Raw genomic sequence first — 21,780 nt, 5'->3', positions numbered from 1 at the left:
AATTTTATAATAAATAATATTTTTAAATTTAAATAATTTATTAATTAATTTATACTTATTATACTATATATTCAATAATTTGGTCAATCTTCTTGAATGTTGAAAGCAACATTTCATCACGTGCCATAATATGGATTCTAGATTTTTTGTGTTTAAAAAAGATGTTAAGAAAACATTACGAAAAATAAAAAATAATCTAGTTATACATTTAAATTTTTTTGACAATCAAATTTAATTAAGTTGACTCAAATTCAACAAAAATAATTTTCATTACACCAGCGATCAGCGTAAATACACGCACTATAATATCACAAATATATCATTCTTCGTTTTCGCGTTTCTTTTTTTTCTTTGTGTTATTCTTTCTTTCTCTTCGCATTCCTTCTTTTTCGTATTCCTCCTTCTTCTTCGTGTTTTTTCTTCTTCTTTATTGCGTTCCTTCTTCTTGTTCTTCTTCGCGTATTTGTTCTTAATTATTGTTCTTTTATTGCTGTTGTATGTTGTTGCATTTTTTCTTTTCCTCTTTAATTTAATTGAAATTCATATGAATTCAGAAATTAATTCGATATGTTTTGTTGATGATTGAGTCTTTTTTATTGTTTGTTCAAAACAGAATTAATTACGGATTATTTGTGTGTTAATTGAGGTTTACCTGATACTGCTGATAAGTACTGATCAAATTTTTTATTCCTCAAGTAATTTTAGTTCATTTTTTAGTTTAATTGATGTTCATTTGGATTCAGAAGTGAATTGAATGTGTTTTTGTTGATGATTGAGTATTTTTTATTACTTATTCAAAACTGAATTAATTTCGATTCATCTGTGTGTTAATTGAGGTTCACTTGGTGCTGCTATTAAATATTGACCAAGTTCATTTTTTAGTTTATTTGATGTTTATTTGTATCCAAAGAATTCGATGTACTTTTATTGATGATGGAGTCTTTTTGACTGCTTGTTCAAAATTGAACTAATTGAATAAAATGGAGTAGTGGATTCTAATGCAATTGAATAAAGTGATAATGAATAATTTCATTATTCTTTGCTAAAAAATTTGGTCAATACTTATCAGTAGCGTCAAATAGATTTCAGTTAACACACAAATGGTGGTACAAAAAAAATCAGAACCAATAAAAATATTAGTAAAATATTAGTGTTGTTGGTAATGACGATAACGAAAGAAAAAAAGAAAAAAAAACAAAAAAAGGCATATAATTTAAAAAATAATTATAACAACTTAATTAGATTTGATTAAATATTTTATTTAGATATAGAGATTTATTCAATAAAAAATATATATGTTATGTGGTTCCAAAAATTATGAAATTAATGTTAACCTAATCGGTAAAGTTCCTATTATTTCAGATTTTTCTCTTTTTTAATGTGAATTTTATATAAATTTATTTTATTTTATACTAAATTATTTTCTTGAATGATAAGGATCAAATTTTCTGTTTTTTTAATCATAGAAATTCAATCACTATATTACAAAATCACTTATTCGAAATATTTAAACGGTTAAGTAAAAATATATAAATTTCTATATATATAACCATTTAGATCCAAAAACCAAAACTAAGGTCTAAACCTCTAATTAGGTGTCTATTATATCAATTTGTTTTTGCTTTTGGTTTGGACAAAAAACCGAACCATGTGTGCCCAACCGAACCATGTGTGGCCAACCTAGAACTGTTTCGATAGACATGTAACCACCCTAGCTAGCATACAAACAAATATTTTATTTTATTCCTTTTTTTTTAAATGAATGGCATATCCTTAAAAGAAAGATTTTAATAACAAGGTTTTGAGAAATGTTTTAGTTAGTGATTTATTGGACTACTCGGTTTAATAGTAGTTCAATCGAAAAAATTATTTTAAAATAAAAAATAAATAAATTATAAATAATTATTCTAAAATATAATTATAGTCTAAGATAAATTTTAAAATATTTTTTAAATTTAAAACACTACATGAAATATTATCAACCAAAATCATATAATTTTATCAAAATATAAATTCAAAAATTAAATAGTAAAAAATATCTAAATATTAAATATCAATATGAAAATTTGTTTTTTCATTCTATGAATTCTACCTCCATTAAAAACTTGAGACAAAATAAACATTGATACTATAATTTTCTATTTACTACTTGTAGAGCAACAAATTTTCAAATTAAATTGTTTTTTTTCGTAAATTAAAAGAACCTTATGACTGACTATCGTTAGAACTAGGAGGAGTAGGATTAATAGTATATATCATTTAAAATAGGAGAATTGACAAATAAATTATTATTCACAGAGTAATTGCTTCTTGATTAATACTATCATCCATAACTGAAATCAATAAATTATTTACAAAGTTAAAAACAGTAGATCAAATAATTATTCATAAGACCATAACTGAAATCAGTAAGGCAGTACCACAGTGAAAAATAGCAGCTCTCATCAACTCAATCAAAAACACCATTATCAATAACACAACAAACTAAACAGAGTAAAAAATAAAGAACAATTAGCAACAAAATTTAAAAATAACAATAAATAATCACCCTAAGTCCTAAAATCAATAAATCTATCAACAAAAATTCAAAAATAGTAGACTCAAAAATTAAAAATCAGCAGCAACATAATAAATCCATTTTTAACAATAATTTTAACAATACCACAAAATCAATGATTTCACTTTCAAAAATAACTAATCAGATGTTTAGAATAAATTAACAGAACATAAAAGAAAAAAGTGAAAAATATTGTAAGCAATGCTACTAACCTTTAACGGAGAACAATACGACAAAGAGATGACGGCGAATAGCGAGACGACGGTGAAGCGACGGCGAGCAACTTGAAGCCTCGAATAGAGAAGTCATGGATGGATAGATGACGTGTCGAGCTAGAACAAAGTCTGGGTTTTGATTTTTGAACTTTGAAGAGAAATGGCTTTGCTTTCCCTTTCTTTGCTGTGTTGAGTGACACTCACTAGGGAGGGGTGGGTTTGGAGGGAGGGAGGCGTGACTCGGGTGGGATGGTTTTTTTTTTTTTTAAATTAAGCAAAATAGCATCGTTTCTAAAGGATAGGCCGGTTTCTGATCTAGTCTAATTGGTCAATTTTTAAAACCGATTGATTCAACAATTTTTAGACAATTTTTAAATTTACAATTTTAGACATCAAATTAAACTATTTTATCGTTGATTTTTAATTAGACTGATTTATTCGGTCTGTCTATTTCAATTTTTAGAACCATATTTAATAACCAGCAGCGGTTTCTATAATCCAAATAATATTGCAATAGTGGAAATACCGCAATATTAATGAAGCTTTATCTGTTATATCTAAAAACATGTGAACTCGCCAGATCTCTAATGCAGCATTAAAGCTTGTGAATTAATAAATGACAAACTACATGTAATGAAATGGACTTTGAGATGTGATTTGTTGATTTAGGTATAAAATAAGTAGTGATGACATACAAATATTTTTGTAATAAAGTCTAATTAAATTAACACAAATTTAAAAAAACATAATACAAATATTTTTATTCATAATATATCAATTTTTGTATATAATACAAAAAATTTTATCACGAATGTAATTTATTAGTTGGGTGATTTAATATTCTAAACATGTAGTTCCTAAAAATTGTTGTGCTCTAATATTTTATAATAATGCTCTATGATAGTTGAATAATAGATATTTACGAGTCGTTAATTGAATTATAGCATCGATCATAGTCATCAGAAAGATGGCCATGAAATAAAATTTTTGTTAAAGGCTGAGAAAAGACAAAAACATAGCGAGAGGGAAGGAGATCGTCAGGACAACGGCGCTACTTGTGTCAACGGCAACAATGATGCTTTGGAGGATGGTAACAGCACAATGTCAGAGAGAATGGGATATTCGATAAAGCGGTGATGCTTGGAAGACGTCACGATGATGAAGGAATGGAAAGAAGTGAAAGCCATTACAGAGAGATTTAGAGTACTTGATTTGGAGAACGAAACTTTTCAATTTTTCCTTCTTTATTTGGGAAAGAATGATTTGGAAAAAATAGGCTCTAGTTATTAATATTTAAGAAATTATATAATTATCTATTTTAAATAGTAACTTTATTATAAAATAGTTCTATTATGGTTAAGATATTAACTCTAATTAAATTAAAATAATTCAAGTTATAAGTATAGTTAGTTATCCGATTAAAATAACATTTGATTAAAAATTAACACATTATAAAGAATTAATTATATATTATTTTAGGAAAAATTAGGTAGAATTCACCCATTAATATTCATCTTGTATATACATATTAACATATGGGATTTGTTAAGGTAACCATTTTTATATAAAGATACTGATACCTTAATTTGATCTAATTAATAGGTTAAGATTCACTTTCAATTTATTTTTAAGGTTTAGTTATTTAGTCGGTCATTCAAAAAAAGAAAAAGAAAAAATAGGATGTATAAAAAAAAATGATGGATCAACCTTTTCTTTGTCAAAAGAGAAGGAGTCAAAAAATGTAAACTAAAATACCAAATCTATCAAAGTAGATTAATTTTTTTTTTCATTCTCAAAGAAGTGTATCTTTTATCCGAATTTTTTTCCATAATAGTAAGGGATAACAGGATTATTGAAACAAATACACCAATAACTTTTAATATAAGAAGTTGAGTAAGCGGATTAGTGTGAATGCAGAAGAAAAATCGAATTTTCAATTAAGTCCCTATATATATATATATTTAATTAGATTCCTATATTTTTTCTTTTTTAATTAGGTTCTTATACTATATCAGATTTTGTAACTAAGTCCCTACCATAATAAACACGTTAGAATTAACAAAATATTCTGTTAAACACTTAAACTATAGAAAATATTCTGTCTAGTGTTAGGTATATTCGTTTTGTTTAACAAAATATTTTGTTAATTCTAACGTTTATATCACAGTAGGAATTTAATTATAAAATTTGATACGATATAGGAATTCAATTAAAAAAACATGAAAATTTAGTTTAAAATTCAATAAACTATAAGGACCGACCAAATAATTAAACCTATTTTTAATTAACAAGTCATGATACAATTTCTAACCTACATACACCATAAGAATAATATCTTGAAATTATATAGGGAACTGTGGTAATTCTCCGTAACATTATAGGTTCCAAGATACAAATAAATGTCTAAAATATTTGTTTATTGAATTTTAAGTTTAAGTATGAAGTAATATTTATGTCGAATGGTTTGCTCACTCATCTGTTTAAATAAATATTGAAAATTTGACGGTCAAATACGAGTTAAACTCTAAAATGGTCTCTGAGATTGGCGTTTTGCACTAAAATCGTCCCTGAGATTCTAATTGCACCAATTACGTCCCTGAGATTGAAAAAAATGCACCATATTAATCCCTGACCTATTTTTCATTAATGACATGATGATATGACATGATGACGTGGACTGTAAGTGACACGTGCCACTTCATGATTTGACCACATGTAATAGTATGATGATGTTGTGACCAGTGACACGTGGCATGCTGACATGGATGGTTGTGCCACGTGTCACAATGTTATTTGGCCACGTGTCCGGTTGTACCACGTGTCGCAACAGTATTCGTCCACATGTCATCCATTATGCCATCGTTGTATATGCACCAAATTAGTCCCTTACTTTGCATTAATTGACTCATTTTAGTCCCTGAAATTGAATGTCGTGTACCAAACTAGTCCCTTCACCAATTTTTTTCTCATTTTTTCAAATTTAAAATTTTAATATATTGGATACACTAATTTCAATTCTATTTTTTCATATATCATTTAAATACAAGTGTTTTTATAAAAAATTTTAAGATTTTAGTTTTAATTATATAATTTTTTTAATAATTTAACATTGATAAATTTTGTAATATATAAGTATGTTATTATAAAAAAATAATTATATGATTGATTAGACACATTTTTTTTCATAAAAAAACATGTGTTTTTAACAAGAAATTAATCATTAAAATAAACATTTTTTTTCTTATGAAATACACATTTTCGTTATATATAAATGAGCTAAATTGAAGGAACTTCAAACACCCTCACTACCACCTTTGACCTCTGTAGTCTAGACGAAAGAGGTCGGAGATGGTAATGAGGGAACTTGAAATGCCTTCACGTCAACTCCAAGACGGCAGCTATTAGAGGTATCTGCAAGAAAAAATATTTTATAAAAATACCGAAAGAGGTCGGAGATGGTAATGAAGGTGTTTGAAAAGCCTTCACATCAACTCCAAGTCGGAGATTAGGGTATTTGCAAGAGAAAAAATATTTTATAAAAACACTTTTATTTGAAGAACATGTGAAAAAATAGAATTGAAATTAATGCATTTAAAAATATTGAGAATTTTGAATTTATAGAAAAAAATGAGAAAAAATTAGTGAAGGGACTAGTTTGGTGCACGACATTCAATTTCAGGGACTAAAATGAGTCACGTAATGCAAAGTGAGGGACTAATTTGGTGCATATACAACAATGGCATAATGGATGACACGTGAACGAATACTGATGCGACACGTGACACAACCGAACACGTGGCCAAATAACATTGTGACACGTGGCATAACCATCCACGCTAGTATGCCACGTATCACTGGTCACCACATCATCATACCATTACATGTAGCCAAATCATGAAGTGACACGTGTCACTTACAGTCCACGTCATCATGTCATGTCATCACGTCGTTATTGGAAAATAGGTCAGGGACTAATATGGTGCATTTTTTTCAATCTCAGGGATGTAATTGGTCCAATTGGAATCTCAGGGACGATTTTAGTGTAAAACGCCAATCTTAGGGACTATTTTGGGGTTTAACTCGTCAAATACCATGGAAGAATAAAATATGAAGAATATTAATGTTTACTAAATGGGTTAAGTACGATCTTGGTCCATAACGTAGAGGCTAAAAATTTATTTTGTCCCCGGCCTTTTTTTTTCCTACAAAATGGTTTTGAAAGTTCCAGTTTGTTTTAAAATCGTCCTTTGCACCAAAAAATAAATTTTAAAGACAATTTTGTCCTTAATGGTTTCTTTCCCTTCATGTCATCCTCGCCAAATCATTTCACCTTCCTCAAGTAAGTCAGTCTTTGAGAAAACAATTGGTCTCTGAAACGTTTGTGTCAAACCCTACGAAAGCGTTCCTGCGAGAACGGTCTAGGCTAGTGGTTGAAGACCTTCCGTTATTGGTAGTTCGAGCGAGGTTGTGTTGCTGCATTAGTCAATTGCCTTCGTTGCTGCAGATAACCCTTTTTGAGGTAAGCTTGCTATCCATGCAATGTTGCCTTCGTTGATGCATCTAACTGGTGTAGGGTTTAATCTAGGCTGCGCGAACCTCTGTATAATGCTAGGCTTTGTGCTTATTGTTTTTGTTTTTCTTGTTATTTGGTTTAGTAACGTAATGGGTTGACTAATAGGATTGTTTGAGTAGAAGATGGTACTCTTTAACATGAGGGTGCAGTATGGGGGTGCATTCGGATATGAAAATGGTGTCTTCAAGTATTTGAAGGGTCAAGCTACAGTCATCGAAGGCATTGACGGTGATCGGTGGTCTGTGTTTGAGGCATACGAAGAGTTGAGGCAGTTTGAATACTTGAAGTCTACCATCACAGCATTATGGTATAAAGATTCAAACGCGGATGATTTTGAGAGTAACTTGAAGTTGTTGAAAGGTGACTCAGATGCAATTGAGATGTGCAACATAGTCGAGTTTAGGGGTTTTGTTGATTTGTTTGTGGTGCATGAAGTTGGGGATGCCGATGGGTTTCTGGAAGTTGGTTATATTGACGTGGGGGGAGATGCTGGAGGCGTCGAAAGTGAAGAATATAATGGTGGTGGTCTTGGGATAGTGGTTTTTGGAGGAGGTAAAGAGAAGACTGATGCTATTGGCGATGCGATTGAAACCGAATGTCAAAATAAGGGTGTTGGAGTAGAGCGAGGCCAGGAAGGACATATTGGAGGAGGTGACCATGAAAGTAATGGTGAAGACAGTGATGACCCAACATACTTGCCATATAATGACGAGGGAGATAGTGCCAAAGACATCCACTTCACTGACAGTGAGGAGGAGTATGACTATGATAGTGGATTTGATGAAGAAAAATCTGTGCCAATGGACTCTACTGCGGACAAGGGTAAGAGGGTTGTGACAAGTGACTTAGAGAATGAGGAAGCAACAGACAATGATGACTTGGAGAACGATTATATGATTGGAGGACATGACTTGGGGGCTGATGATGCAGAGGAGGATGCTGATTATGAGGGGTTGAGGTTTTCAGTCCATAAACCTGAAAAAAATATGAGAAACTACAAATAGAAGGTGGAAACACTTTATGAATCTAGCCAAGAATTTAAGGACATGGTGGCAGCCTATGCAGTTCAGACAGCTAGTAATATTAAGTTTAAGAAGTGTGACTTGGTAAGGGTCCAGGCTGTTTGTCAAAAAGATTGTCCCTTTTGGCTATATGCACACAAGGTTGGAGAGGAATCAACATGGCAACTAAGAAGCATGAATTTGCAGCATACCTGCATGCAGACACACAAGGTTAGAATAATGCACTCTCAATGGCTAGGCAACCAGATTAAAAAGAAAGTGAAATCCAATCCAAGAATCAAGATAAAGGATCTAGTGGTAAAGGTTTACAAAACGTGGAATATGATAGTGACTAAGGCAATGGCAGCAAAAACCAAGCAAGAGACATTGAGCCAAATCCAGGGTGCATTTAAGGAGTAGTATAAGAGAATTAATGATTACTGTGGTGAGCTGCTAAGAACAAATCCAAGATCATCAGTGTACCTGAAAGTGATTCGATCCCCGGATTTTGCTCAGGAGAGATAGAATCCAAGTTTGTTAAATTACTGTGTCTTTCAAAGATTGTATGTCTGCTTTGATGCATGCAAGAAAAGTTTTCAGTACTGTAAACCGCTTATTGGCTTGGACAGATGCTTCTTAAAAACTCCTCAAGGAGGACAACTGTTGTCTGCAATTGGAAGAGACCCAAGTGACCATATTCTTCCAATTGCTTATGTAGTTGTGGAAGCCGAGACAAAGGACTCCTGGGTCTGGTTTCTGCGCATCTTGCCGAGGATTTGGGTCTAGAGAAAATTGAAAAATGGACGTTTATGTCTGATCAACAGAAGGTAATGTTACATTTTACACTAAGCTTGTGCTTAAACAAATTCAAGTTGTGCTTAATGAAACAATGATTTATGTACTAATCAAATGCATGCTCACCTTCATGTCATAGGGTTTATTGTCGGCTTTTGAAGAGGTCATTCCAGGGGTGGACACTAGATTTTGCGTCAGGCATCTCTATAACAATTTCAGGAAGAAATTTTTGGGTTTGGAGTTGAAGAACAAAATGTAGAGGTGTGCTAAGGCAAGTCATTGAAAGGGTTGGGAGAAGGAAATGAAATGTCTGCGAGCTGTCAATGAACAGCATTCCATCCAGGTTTTGGTCCTTTCCAAGTTTACTTTTCATTCAAAATGTGACACCCTTGTTAATAATATGAGTGAAAGTTTCAATGCTGTCACAGTAAAGGCAAGAGAAAAACCTATTGTTACCATGTTAGAGGATATTAGGGTGTACTGATAACTAGATGGGCTGCCAATAGAGATAGAATTTAGAATTATTAGAAAAATATTATGCCAATAATTAGGAAGAAATTGGAGAAACGGGAAAGCTTAGCTAGGGACTGGAAGCCATACTGGTCAGCTGCTAGTAAATATGAGGTTATGTGTAGATTAGATAAATTTGTTGTGGATCTGGATGCTATTGAGTGTTCTTGCAGGAAGTGGCAGATGAATGGCATTCCATGTCCTCATGCCATCAGCTTCAAAGGACTTGATTTGGAATCCTATGTGGATGATTCCTACAAGAAGGATGCTTACCTGAAGTGCTACCAGGAGGTGATACACCTTGTTAATAGACCGAATTTACGGGAGAGAACTCAGTATGATGATGTCATGCCACTTCCCTATAGGAGGCCAAGTCACAGACCTATAAAGAAGAAGAAGTGAGGGCCTGTAGATGAGGAGAACAAAAGCCAGAATCACCTATCACGGAGGGGTCAAATTCAAAGATGCTCCAACTGTAGTATAGTGGGACACAAGAAGAAGGGATGCACAAAGCCAAAAAGGAGGGTATGTAACATTATGTTCTTTACTTCATATTATGCTTTCTATTTATTTCACTACTTGGTTATGTATCTATCTCTTCTTTCTTTCTGCATAGTTGCCATTTCCTTGATAGGCCCAAACCTCAATACAACAAGCAAGGAAAGCTCCAAAAAGAGGGAAGAATGATACACCAAACTGGCCCCCGGTCAAACAATCGGATAGGGAGGAAGACAAAGACTTCAACATCACTATCCAACCTTCCAGCAATTCAACTTAAGAAACCATCTTCAAAGCCCAAGAAACCGGCAGCTCAGCCCAAGAAACCAGCACGTCAGCCCAAGAATGTATCCACTCAGCCCAACATCCAAGCCCAGCCCATTCCAAAAGCACCTTCAACCTAATCATTGGCCAAGAACAAGGGTGCAGCAGCAGCAACCTCCTCCAACAAGAAACAGTCACTGAGTCAGCCATCTAAGAGGAAGAGGCATTTTGCTGTCATCCAAAGTGGTGCACCATATGTTCTTCTGCAGAAATTGAAGCTAATGGCCAAATTACCTCCATGTGAATGGGAGAATCTTTAGATATTGCTTGCTATGCTCTTTTGTTATCAATGTCTTATTAATATGAAAACAATGTTTAGTTTCAGAACAATGCTTTATAAACACTAGTTTAAAGTCTGTATTTTGGTATTAGGTGTTTCGGCACACTTTGTTGAGTCTTGATAATCTATGTTATCATCTAAGACTTGTGGAAATTAATGGTTGATTTGTGTTTGTTTTAACTTCTCTTCAATTGAAACAAGCCATTAGGTCATTACTGGATTCATAAATCTCATTCATGCATATTGTGCTTTACTGACCTTTATTAAGATTGCAAATTAAAACATCACACCTGATACACCATTTACCAAGTTCATATCATATACTCCATTAACCATCACTTTCATACACCATTTACTAGGTTCATATCATATACTCCATTAACCATCACTTTCATTCATTAATTCAAACAGGTTCACACATGATACATCATTAAACCATTGTAACATCACAAATTATCCTCAAACTTTAACCCTACAACACAACAAATCTCCTAAAATTTCCTAACTAATCATCTATAATTTAGGTGCATTCCATATGGTTGCTTTAACTTATATGGATTCTGCAGCAACAAAAACAAAAACCCAATCCAACCAACAATCCCTAAAGCAACAACAATCCTAAGCTTCCATTCAACATCCTTCAATCTTGATTTTAAGTTTGTAATCTTCCTCCCGGTTCTTGCAATTTCAATCTCCTGCTAAGCTCCTCCAGGTTTTGGATCTTTCCGATGGAAAAAATCACAACCATCCTGAACTTGATAGAAGTCACAAAGATAGATGAAAAATCCCAAATTCTCAGACCCAGAATTGCAAACGAGGAACAACAGCATATACACAACCCCAAAATCTTCGGCGTGGGTTATGTTTCGTAGATGAAATTCGCAGAATTGACCTCTCGCCATGTCCGCATAGCAACTCTTTTGTAGGTAAGCAAAATCGGGCAGTTCTTGAACTCTGGGAAGCCATGGACGCTATTTGTTGAACCCTAGCGCTGCTGCTCTCCGTTGAGCTTCCGAAGAAGAAGCTCGCGTTGTCCACTTCACACACTGAACTTTTATTTAGTTTCATTATTTATCTATTTATTGTTTTCTTTATTATTCTTTATTCATTTTGTAGGCAAAAAAAAAAAAAGTCGGGAACGAAATAAATTTTTGGTCTCTACGTCAGGGATTAAAATCGTATTTAACCCTTACTAAATTCATCCTAAAAAGTTGAGATCATTGCAAAGAAATTTTTTTTAAGAAACTCGACAAATGAATGTTAACATCTCTTTTCTTCTTTTTTTTTGTCTTTTATATTTTTCAGTTTGACAAATTAAAAATTAATTCATCGTAGATCATATTTATTTAGACAGACGAATAAATTAAAGACTCCACTAATTCAAGATGGTTGTGTACATTAATTCTATAAGACGAATAATAATATATAATTTGGAGCTCCTAGCCCGTGGACCGATAGCTCTAGAAAAACTCGGCTACATATGCATTTGCCATTAATTCAAAATTTAAAGGCCTATAGCCTTATAACCTATTAGGGGTGCACATGGGCCGGGTGAAGCCGGGTCTGATGTGACCCAGACCCGGCCCGAAATATACACCGGGTCTATTTATTAGACCCGAACCCGGCCCTAGACCCGATGAAACCAATACACTTTCGGGCCACAATTATACCGGGTAAAAACCGGGTGAAAACCGGGCCGTTAACATTACATTACGTTGATACCTTCTTGTAAGCTAGCATGTAAAAAAATTCAAATTTCCAATGGTAAAATTCACTTAGAAAAATATAACAAGAACCAACCCTTCTTCAAAATTAAAGCATAACCACAATCAATACTAAAGCATAACCACAATCAATACTAATATTGTCTAATAATACCAAATATTTAAAGCAATACAAATAACACAATCTTATGTATTAGTCTAAAGTCTTATGCATTCTAAACATAAAACATTAATTTATAGTTTTATAATGATTAATAACACAAAATATTAAGGTTTACAATACTTAAATTCTACATAAGAATAGTCATGATCTATCACTAATAACACAAAATATTAATTGTGTATGATGACCGGGCCACCGGGCCGACTTCGGGTGACCCGTGCTATGGCCCGGACTCGACCCGAAATAATGACCGGGTCTATTTTTGAGACCCATACCCGATCCTAGACCCGATGAAATCACACCAAATTAGTCCCTAAAGTGTTCGGGACCGGGTCGAGCCGGGTCTTTGCACCCCTATAACCTATATCAAAGGACACACCCAGTACCAATTTAGGTCAGTTAGCAAGGACCAATCNAAATAAAAAAATTATCTTAGTCTTAAAATTTTTTCTGGTTTTAAATTCAATAAAATATAAAAATTATCTATTTTTTATTGTTTAATTAATTTACTGTGAAGTATTAATGTGATAGTAAATTATATTTTTATACTTTGTATAGTAAAAAATATGATATAAAATAATATAAATAAATTATTCTAATAATTTTGTTATATGCATTTAAAATATATTCATAAATAAAATATGTTATTTAAATAAATTTATCTAAGATGTTATAATTTTAATATGATGCTTCTCATAATAAAATATTTAAAATTTTTGGGGGTGGGGGACGGGGGGGCAAGCCCACTACCCGCCCTCCTATATTCTTATGTCCGTCCCTGGTGTTTAACTCACCAATCCACTTAGACAATTATCACAAGTTCAAATCCTCCCTTATGTCATAGTTTTCTGGGATAGATCCCTCAATAAGCCTTGTTAGATGAATGTAATCTTTATTAAGCTCCATAAACTATGACGCGATTAATATTAACTAAATTTATGTTCCATAAAACATAAATATAATTAATGAGACTTTCATCTACTAACCCTTCTTTTGTATTGAAAACAAAAATTAAGCACAAAAATTCAAAAGGGGATCTCTGAATTAAACTGAAACTCCCCACCTCTTAAGTTTTTTGAAAAGAAATGTTACATACTCTAACATCCATATTCATTGGTTGAAGCCTATGAATCTCAGCAACCTATGCAATCAGAGAATCACCATTCACAAAGACAAGGGACCTAATGGAGTATGACAACACCTTTTCCCACAGGCCATAGTCTTCATGGGACTGTGATGTTCAAGGTCTTGTAAGGGCTGAAGTCCAAAATTCTCCACTACTCCACCAAGATTCAAAGCTCCTACTTTATCCCAAAGGGAAAAAAGAAAGTTGTTAGTAAATCTTGCAGCACAGCAAACAACCTTATTCTGCATTGTCACCGGATCTACGATATGGCATGTATCTCTGATCCTTTGCAGCATTCCTTCTCCTCCTTTTCTCAACAAATGCTTCAAGTTTACCAGATGACTGAAAATAGTGTGTAATTAGTTAGGAGAAAAATAAAAATCATATAATGACATAATAGAAATGAGAACAGAGACATTTTGAAACACATTTACACGTACCTTGAGATCCTCGTACTTCTCAACAAGTCTTTGCTTTCGGATTTCAGCTGCAATATACAAGAGGAAAGGGGAACATCGACTTGATATCAGTTATCTTATCTGTTTATTTGATAAAATTCTTAAGTTTATTGCCAATATTGAACACCCAGCTGGATTTATAGGAAGGCTATTAAACCGAACTTGGTGGCCACAATAAATTAGATTGCTTTGAAATCACACTACATAGATATGGTACAAAATGATATAGTGTTACACAACTAATACAAATTGCAAGCATCATCACTATCAAGAATATTACCACTAACACCACTAATGCACTACTGGAAAGGGAATTCAGGTTACTTTAAGAGTCTATCCACTGAATCAGAATTACTTCTCTGTTCCAGATAAATACTCTGTATTATGGGATTAGCATGGACCTTAACTTACCTCAGAAAACCAGAAAAAATTAACATAAACAGAAATTTCATTTCCAACATATGGGGAGAAAGAGAGAAGGGAAAGGAAGAAGGAGAAGCATTACATTTCTTGAGATAAAATGGACGTTTTCCCTGCTTTGCTGCTTCTCGCTCCTTTTTCTTGTGTTTAGCCAAAATCTCTGCATCAATACGCTTGGCTGAATTGCCAGACCTCAACTGTTTATCCTGAAAACAAACGTACATGAGAGATCAAGTAAATCTACATGACATGCTTCAAAAGGCAAAAGACAAACTCCTAGAATGAGTACTTACAATCCAGGACATACGTTCTTCTATTTCATGGATTTTCTCAGGATTTTTGCATTTTTTCAATTCCTTCTTTAAAGCCTGTCATGCCCAGGTAATGTCATAAGAGGAAAGTCATAGAATAAGTCAAAAGACAATACAACCAGAATCAGGAAGACTACCTGTCTTTCAGAAGGAAGATCATTCTCGTATAAAAAATTATATCTCTTCCTAAACCTGCAAGTAGAAGTACATATATATTACTAGTGCCACAACGCTCCCGTTGAAGTAAACCAGAACTTTGCACATTTAGTAAAAAAACGAAAACATTATAAAACTTGAGTGGGAGGAACAAAATTTTCTCATGTAAAGCGTAAAGCAAGACTTCAATGTGAAAATTGCATTATTATATCCACTGCTTTAACTATTATCAGTTCTTATTGTGACTCCATCATATGAGTGATCACAATATTGCAGTTCAAACACAAGGAATAGCACTTCAAGTTCTTGAATGCTAAACGCCAAAATGGTGATTGCTAAAAAGATTGCGTACGTAATATGTTAATACAATTTTACTAGACACATATAAAGCCGTAGAGAAAGAGCATGCATGTCATCATGTCTAGAAATGAACATACCCCTCAGAATCAAGCTTTCCACAGAGAGATTCAAATCGTGGATCACGTACAACCTGAACAACATTGACATTATAGGTAATTCGGCAAAAAATATCCAGATTCTGAAAGATCTTTAAATTTCATTGTGGCTTATCAACAGCAAATTATAAGTAAATCTGAAAACTTATAAATAAGTAAACTCACACCTTCTTAGGAGCTTGGATGACCTCTCTAAAAATAGAAACCGGCTTCTTGCTACTAGCTTCCATTGGCCTAGACAAGCACAGAGTCAGTCATTCCTATGTTTAACCAGATTGCTACATCAAGGCTTGTGTGTTTTAGAAGAAGCAGAATGGGCAAATTTATCAAGATAAATGAAAATAAAGTCCTTGAAATAATAATATTAGTCAAATTACCCCTTCAGTTAATAATATGTTAAAAGCATCTTTGAAACTGCTTTGCCTTGAAAAGAATCAGTACAGGCAACACTTCGTCAGCTATGCTCAGAAACAAAATTGTTAAGTTTTTCATCTTACAGCAATTTGGAAGATGAGAAAAATAACACAGTTCAATAACGTGTGCGGGTAAGGGTGCTACTTGATTGATATAATTCAACATTTTTGAAGGAGGAATAATATTATAGTACCTATTCTTGTTAGCCCTTTTTTGCTTTTTCTCTTCTTTGTGTTTCTGGAAAAATGAAAGTGTCCCATTTGAGCGTGCTCTCTGCAACTCCTCGAACGTTACATCAGCCAACTCCTTCTTTATCTCCTCCTCTTCTTCCTATAATAATCAAAATCAATGACACTTACTATCACCTTTATAATCACATCTTCCCCAAAACATTACAAAAGAACAAATGTATAGATTTAGAAGTTACCCACATCTTCTGAGGAACCAGAAGAAGAATATGAAGATTCGTCCCTCTCACTCTCCTCAGATTCAGTCTCGGCAAGAGACTGTGGCACTCTACTTTTGCCGTGTTTCTTCATTACAATGGATTTTGAATTCACAAGAGATTGCTAGAGAATCGGTGGTGTGGTTCGAAGGCTATAGCTGCTGCTACCCGTGTGAGTTGTGAGAATAAACAGGAATGAAAAAGAAGAAAGCAAGGTTGTCAAGAACATGTTTTCACCAGGAGATGAAATTAAAATCCAAAAGACAGTACGGAATTAACAAATTTTCTAGCATTTAAAAAACCTAGAGTTTGTAAGTTCATAGATTGAGAGAGCGAACAGCAACATTCCAATACATCAACAAAGTACTATCTCAATTCACAACACTAAATCAACAAAGTTACTAGGTTGAAATTGATGAACTTGTAGCAAGTCAAATTTGAATAGAAGTTCGAATTATTAACAAATAACATTAGTAAATCAATTTATTAACCAAAAAACAATTATATGAAGCTTGGTGTTTCAGGCTGCATGAGAAAAACCCAAGGAGTGAAATAGTGAATGAACAAACTCACGAATCAAATCAGAAAAAAATAAAAAATCGCAAAGGTGCTACCTTCTCAGGCGATAGCGAAGATGCGATGAGGACTAACAGAGATGGCGAGATGCAACGCCCCTATTTTTCTGGTGGCCGGAGAGTGGAGGAGTGGCGGCTACAATGGCAGAGTGTGGGTGGAAAACCTTAACCCTTGCCTCTCTTTCGAATTGGGGTTGATAACTAAGCAGCAGGTTAATAAGGGGGTATTTTGGGATTTTCACTAATTTGTGGTATTTAATATTTTTTGCACAATTATCTAATGAATTTAATTTTTATTTTTTAAATAATCATTTACATAGTTAAAAAAAAGGCTTGTTTTAACTAACATGATAATATATAACTGAATTTACTATTTACATATAAAATTCGTTTACAATATAAAAATTAAATTTATAATTAAAAAATTTAAAACCAACAATATCATATTTTATTAAAAACTACCTAACAAGTAAAAATATAAGCAATGTATATTTATATAGCTTATCAAATTATCAGGTCTTATATTGACAAATTACAAAAGAATTATTCAGTTATTAATTATTATTTATTTATTATATTAGGATAAAGCCGAAAATGCTTATTTTAAATTTTACATTCAAAATATGTTAAATTCATAAATTGTAAACAAAAGTATATGTTAACATGTAAATATTTATGTACTGTAGTGAAAATCAACCAATAAAATTGTGAAAGAAAATGAAAATAGTATAAAATTGAGTAAGAAGCTGAGGAAATTTGGTGGCAAAAGAGTAAAGAGCAAAATGCAGTTGACGCACCAAACGAACCGAACCAGCATCCGTTATATTCCGTTTCTGAAAGTGATATGTTTTCATATTTGACTGAGCAAACCACACAGCCTTTGCCAATAAGCTTCATTACTCTCGCGCCATATTCGCGCCTTCTCTCTCTCTCTTCTCTCTCTCCGCCATTTCCATTCTCGTTCCGATCGAATCCTCTCTCTCTCTCTCTCTCTCTCTCAGCTCACGATCGCGTTCGCTGGATTCTTCTCCAAGGTAACGCACATTCCGATCACTCCTTTTTTTTTTCTCTTCCTCTTTCCTCTGTTTTTATTATTTATGTTATTTTAATTTTTCACGTGCTCGAATCAATGCTGATTTCGAATATAAGAGTTACAATGAGAATGCGTGAAATGTGTGAAATCCGTTTCTTTGATCTGTTTTCGCGCAATGTGAAATGCGATGATTGAAGCCGATTTCATTTTCTGGATTTCGTCGGCTGGTAACTTATTATTGTTATTGTTGCTGTTGTTGTTGTTTAATTTAGAATTTCGTGTGCTTAATCACTATGAGGATTGAAGAATGTTTTCAAGAGTTTAGTGAAACTACAGCATTCCATGGATTTCGATGTTCGATGGAAGTGCTCTTGTGTGTGCGCGCACGTGCGCTTTGTTTAGAATTTTAATGGCTAAGGTAGTTGGTGTTCAATCGAAGTGGTGTTTTATTTGAGATTTTTAGCTAAATTTATAGTAAAAGTGGTTAATTATAAGTAACGTGTTGATGTGTTAATGGTTAATTTAGTCGGTGTTCTTCTTCTTATTACTTGGTAGTCTTAACTGGTTTACTATTTGCGAATGGATTTTTAAACAGTAAAGGTAGTTAATTACTGAGCAAAGTGCATGTATGCTCTGCTTAGTCAAAACATTTATATTATGGTCCTTTGATATCGGTTTTTAATTTTATTATTAAGCGAATCTATTTATTTGTTCTGTTGATTGCAGGTGGATTGGGCTTTCTTTTACTTGAATGAATATTTATTGGCTTCTTCAAAAATAGTATGATGGAAGAAGAGGATGAATCGAAAGAGATAAAAACATCCGGTATTGAATTAGATAGTGGTGGGGTAGTAGATGGTAGTGTGATGCAATCTGGTAAGAGTAATCAGAAAGAAAATCTAAGTGTTGGCAGTGGCGTTGAGGATGAACATGAAGTTGAAAAACAAGGACGTGGAGTTGATTTTGCAACATCACTTGTGGATGAGAGTCAGTTTGAGCAAGTGTATTTGAAAGATCAAGAGAAGAATAATGAGTATGCATATTCAAAACAACCGTCAGGTCTAGATGATGTACAGCAACCAGTTGATGGAAATGCAGAGGATTTACAATATCCGTCTGGGACGTATTCGACAGGGTATTCTTCTCCAGTTGCTGACATGCAACATTATCCATTTAGTCCAGAGGCAGAGGAACATTTTGGTCAGTCTGCCTCATCAACTGGTTTAAATACACCTGGATTTTCTCCTGTTCGTTCTCCATCAAAGCCAAGACAAAAAAATGCCGTGCCAAATGTGTCTGCAGAGTTATTGCATTTAGTTGATTCAGCTATCATGGGGAAACCAGAAAGTATGGAAAAGCTAAAGAACATTGCAAGCGGTGTAGAAATTTTAGGGAATGGCGAGGAGATGGAGAACGTTGCTTTCTTAATAGTAGATTCACTTCTTGCAACAATGGGTGGAGTTGAAAGTTTTGATGAGGATGGTGCTAACAATCCTCCTAGTGTAATGCTGAACTCTCGGGCTGCCATCGTGTCGGGCGAACTTATTCCCTGGCTTCCTTATGTAGGTGATTCTGACGCTGTCATGTCACCTAGGACACGAATGGTGAGGGGACTACTTGCCATATTACGTGCTTGCACTAGAAATAGAGCAATGTGCTCAATGGCTGGTCTATTAGCAGTACTGTTGAGAACAGCAGAAAAGATTTTTACTGTGGATGTTGGCTTAAATGGGCAAATAAGGTGGGACGGAACTCCCTTGTGCCACTGCATACAGTACTTGGCTGGGCATTCTCTTAGTGTTCGTGATCTTCATAGATGGTTCCAAATCATCACAAGAACCCTTACCACGATATGGGCTCCACGCTTAATGATTGCAATGGAGAAAGCAATGAATGAAAAGGAGTCAAGTGGACCAGCTTGCACGTTTGAGTTCGATGGTGAAAGTTCTGGTTTGCTTGGTCCAGGTGAGAAAAGCTGGCCATTTATCAATGGGTATGCATTTGCAACATGGATCTACATTGAATCATTTGCCGACGCATTAAATACTGCCACAGTTGCGGCTGCAATCGCTGCTGCTGCAGCAGCTAAGTCTGGTAGATCATCAGCTATGTCAGCTGCAGCTGCAGCTAGTGCACTTGCTGGTGAAGGTACAGCACACATGCCTCGCTTATTTAGTTTTTTATCTTCTGATAATCAGGGGATAGAGGCTTATTTTCATGCACAATTTCTGGTTGTTGAAACCACAGTGCTGGTACTTCATTGGTGTTGAACATATAGGCAAGCATGGAATCATTGGGAATGCAGAAAGCGAAGTGAGGTTATACGTAGATGGGTCTTTATATGAAAGTCGTCCATTTGAGTTCCCTAAGATTTCCAAGCCCCTTGCATTTTGCTGCATAGGAACTAACCCTCCTCCTACTATGGCTGGTTTGCAACGCCGTCGTCGTCAGTGTCCTTTGTTTGCGGAGATGGGCCCGGTTTACATCTTTAAAGATCCAATTGGCCAAGAAAAAATGGCACGTTTGGCTTCTAGAGGAGGTGATATAGTGCCTTCGTTTGGTAATGCAGCAGGGATTCCATGGCTTGCAACAAATGCCCATGTGCAAAGCAAGGCAGAAGAAAGTGTTCTATTGGATGCAGAAGTCGGAGGTTTCATTCACCTGCTCTACCATCCTAGTTTGCTTAGTGGGCGTTTCTGTCCAGATGCTTCACCTCCAGGTGCTGCAGGTTAGGTCATTTCTGTCTTGATCTTATGATAACATGTAAATTGTTATGCTACTGCATAAGTATCGTGTCAGATTTTCATGCAAAATGGCCCCGGATCCTAATAAATAAATAATCCTTTGAAATGTTGTTTTCTAGACTTATAAGATGGATTCTCCCCTTATTTTTTAATAACTTTTTGGATTGCAACATTCTAAACGTATCTAGGTTTTTTATCTGAGTGAAAACCATTTATTTTGCTATTTTAACTGGCTCCTTTCTAGTGTAATTCTTCTTCATTGTTAATTTATTTTTCTAACGTCCAGGTTATTTCCCCCATTATTCTTGATAAATATTAATCAACAGTTACTTGTATTTTGAAAAAGGAACTTGCATTCAGTAATCTATCCATTGAAACAAAATTAGGTTACATTTTCTTTCAAGAAACAAAATTGGAGCTGATGCATCTCCCTTGTGAGTTTCTTTTTTCTTATTTTGTGTGTGTGAGAGAGAGAGAGGTTCATTTTGATAGTAATCGGTTTCTTTAGTCCTCTCTTGTCTTTTAGCTTATTGATAATCTGTTGAATATATAACCATTTATTTTCCTAGAGTTCATTCTGGTCCTTTTTCTGCTAACTAATGTTAAATTTCAACATAAAATAAAGGTGGCTAGTAAGTGTCCTTGATTCAAGTCTTACGGGCTCCAGCCTCAGCTGGTGTATAGATATAAAACCTTTTATATTCCTTTACTTAGGCTTTTTTAGGAGAGGTGTTTTATGATGCAAACTATAAATTAAGCTTAAGCTGGTATATTTTATGCATCATTCCTTTTTGGTATCTTTCCTGTTAGTTTATAGTCATAGTTCTTAAAACCTATTCCCTTTTGCTAAAAGCTGGTTCTCTTCATATGTTCCTAGTTTTGACATGATTATATTTACTATTACAACATGACAAAATTAATTTTGAGAGTTGAGTCATGACACAATGGTGAGGTTCTGCCTTGTGACTTAAAGCTGACCAGATCATTGCCTAAAAATGGCATC

The 21,780-nt window shown here is 34.0% G+C and overlaps 3 protein-coding genes across 3 annotated transcripts in view; 2 read left to right on the top strand and 1 right to left on the bottom strand.

Annotated features, from left to right (window-relative positions):
* Positions 1-13,599: 13,599 nt before the first annotated feature.
* On the bottom strand, positions 13,600-17,205 carry LOC107475576 (uncharacterized). The gene is made up of 10 exons (XM_021135850.2): positions 17,040-17,205; positions 16,412-16,586; positions 16,174-16,310; positions 15,734-15,800; positions 15,549-15,601; positions 15,093-15,147; positions 14,938-15,012; positions 14,730-14,850; positions 14,207-14,253; positions 13,600-14,108 (listed from the first exon to the last, which is right to left on the bottom strand). The coding sequence occupies exons 2-10, from the start codon at positions 16,517-16,519 to the stop codon at positions 14,004-14,006; spliced, it is 768 nt and encodes a 255-aa protein (XP_020991509.1). The 5' UTR covers positions 16,520-16,586; positions 17,040-17,205; the 3' UTR covers positions 13,600-14,003.
* A 1,613-nt stretch (positions 17,206-18,818) lies between these two features.
* LOC127744996 (BEACH domain-containing protein C2-like) lies at positions 18,819-19,902 on the top strand. The gene is made up of 2 exons (XM_052257940.1): positions 18,819-19,701; positions 19,832-19,902. Exons 1-2 carry the CDS (start codon positions 18,819-18,821, stop codon positions 19,900-19,902), a joined length of 954 nt encoding a protein of 317 aa, XP_052113900.1.
* A 5-nt stretch (positions 19,903-19,907) lies between these two features.
* Positions 19,908-21,780, top strand: part of LOC107475671 (BEACH domain-containing protein C2-like) — a 22,030-nt gene continuing 20,157 nt past the window's right edge. The window contains 2 exon segments of the mRNA XM_052257939.1: positions 19,908-20,269; positions 20,271-20,761. Of these exon segments, the coding sequence (XP_052113899.1) occupies positions 19,911-20,269; positions 20,271-20,761 (850 nt within the window). The 5' untranslated portion in view covers positions 19,908-19,910.

The sequence above is a fragment of the Arachis duranensis genome, chromosome 2, assembly GCF_000817695.3.
Source record: "Arachis duranensis cultivar V14167 chromosome 2, aradu.V14167.gnm2.J7QH, whole genome shotgun sequence".
In the NCBI taxonomy this organism is placed as follows: Eukaryota; Viridiplantae; Streptophyta; class Magnoliopsida; order Fabales; family Fabaceae; genus Arachis; species Arachis duranensis.
The sequence above is the reverse complement of the archived record's forward strand: the minus strand, read 5'-3'. Positions and strand labels throughout refer to the sequence as shown.

Coding starts and splice junctions, on each gene's coding strand:
- LOC127744996 (XM_052257940.1), top strand. CDS start 18,819: ATGGAAGAAGAGGATGAATCGAAAGAGATAAAAACATCCGGTATTGAA. Junction 19,702..19,831: donor AGCAATGTGCTCAATGGCTG/GTCTATTAGCAG, acceptor GCATTCTCTTAG/TGTTCGTGATCTTCATAGAT.
- LOC107475576 (XM_021135850.2), bottom strand. CDS start 16,519: ATGAAGAAACACGGCAAAAGTAGAGTGCCACAGTCTCTTGCCGAGACT. Junction 15,801..16,173: donor AAAAGGGCTAACAAGAATAG/GTACTATAATAT, acceptor GTGCTTGTCTAG/GCCAATGGAAGCTAGTAGCA. Junction 14,109..14,206: donor AGAAGTACGAGGATCTCAAG/GTACGTGTAAAT, acceptor CACTATTTTCAG/TCATCTGGTAAACTTGAAGC.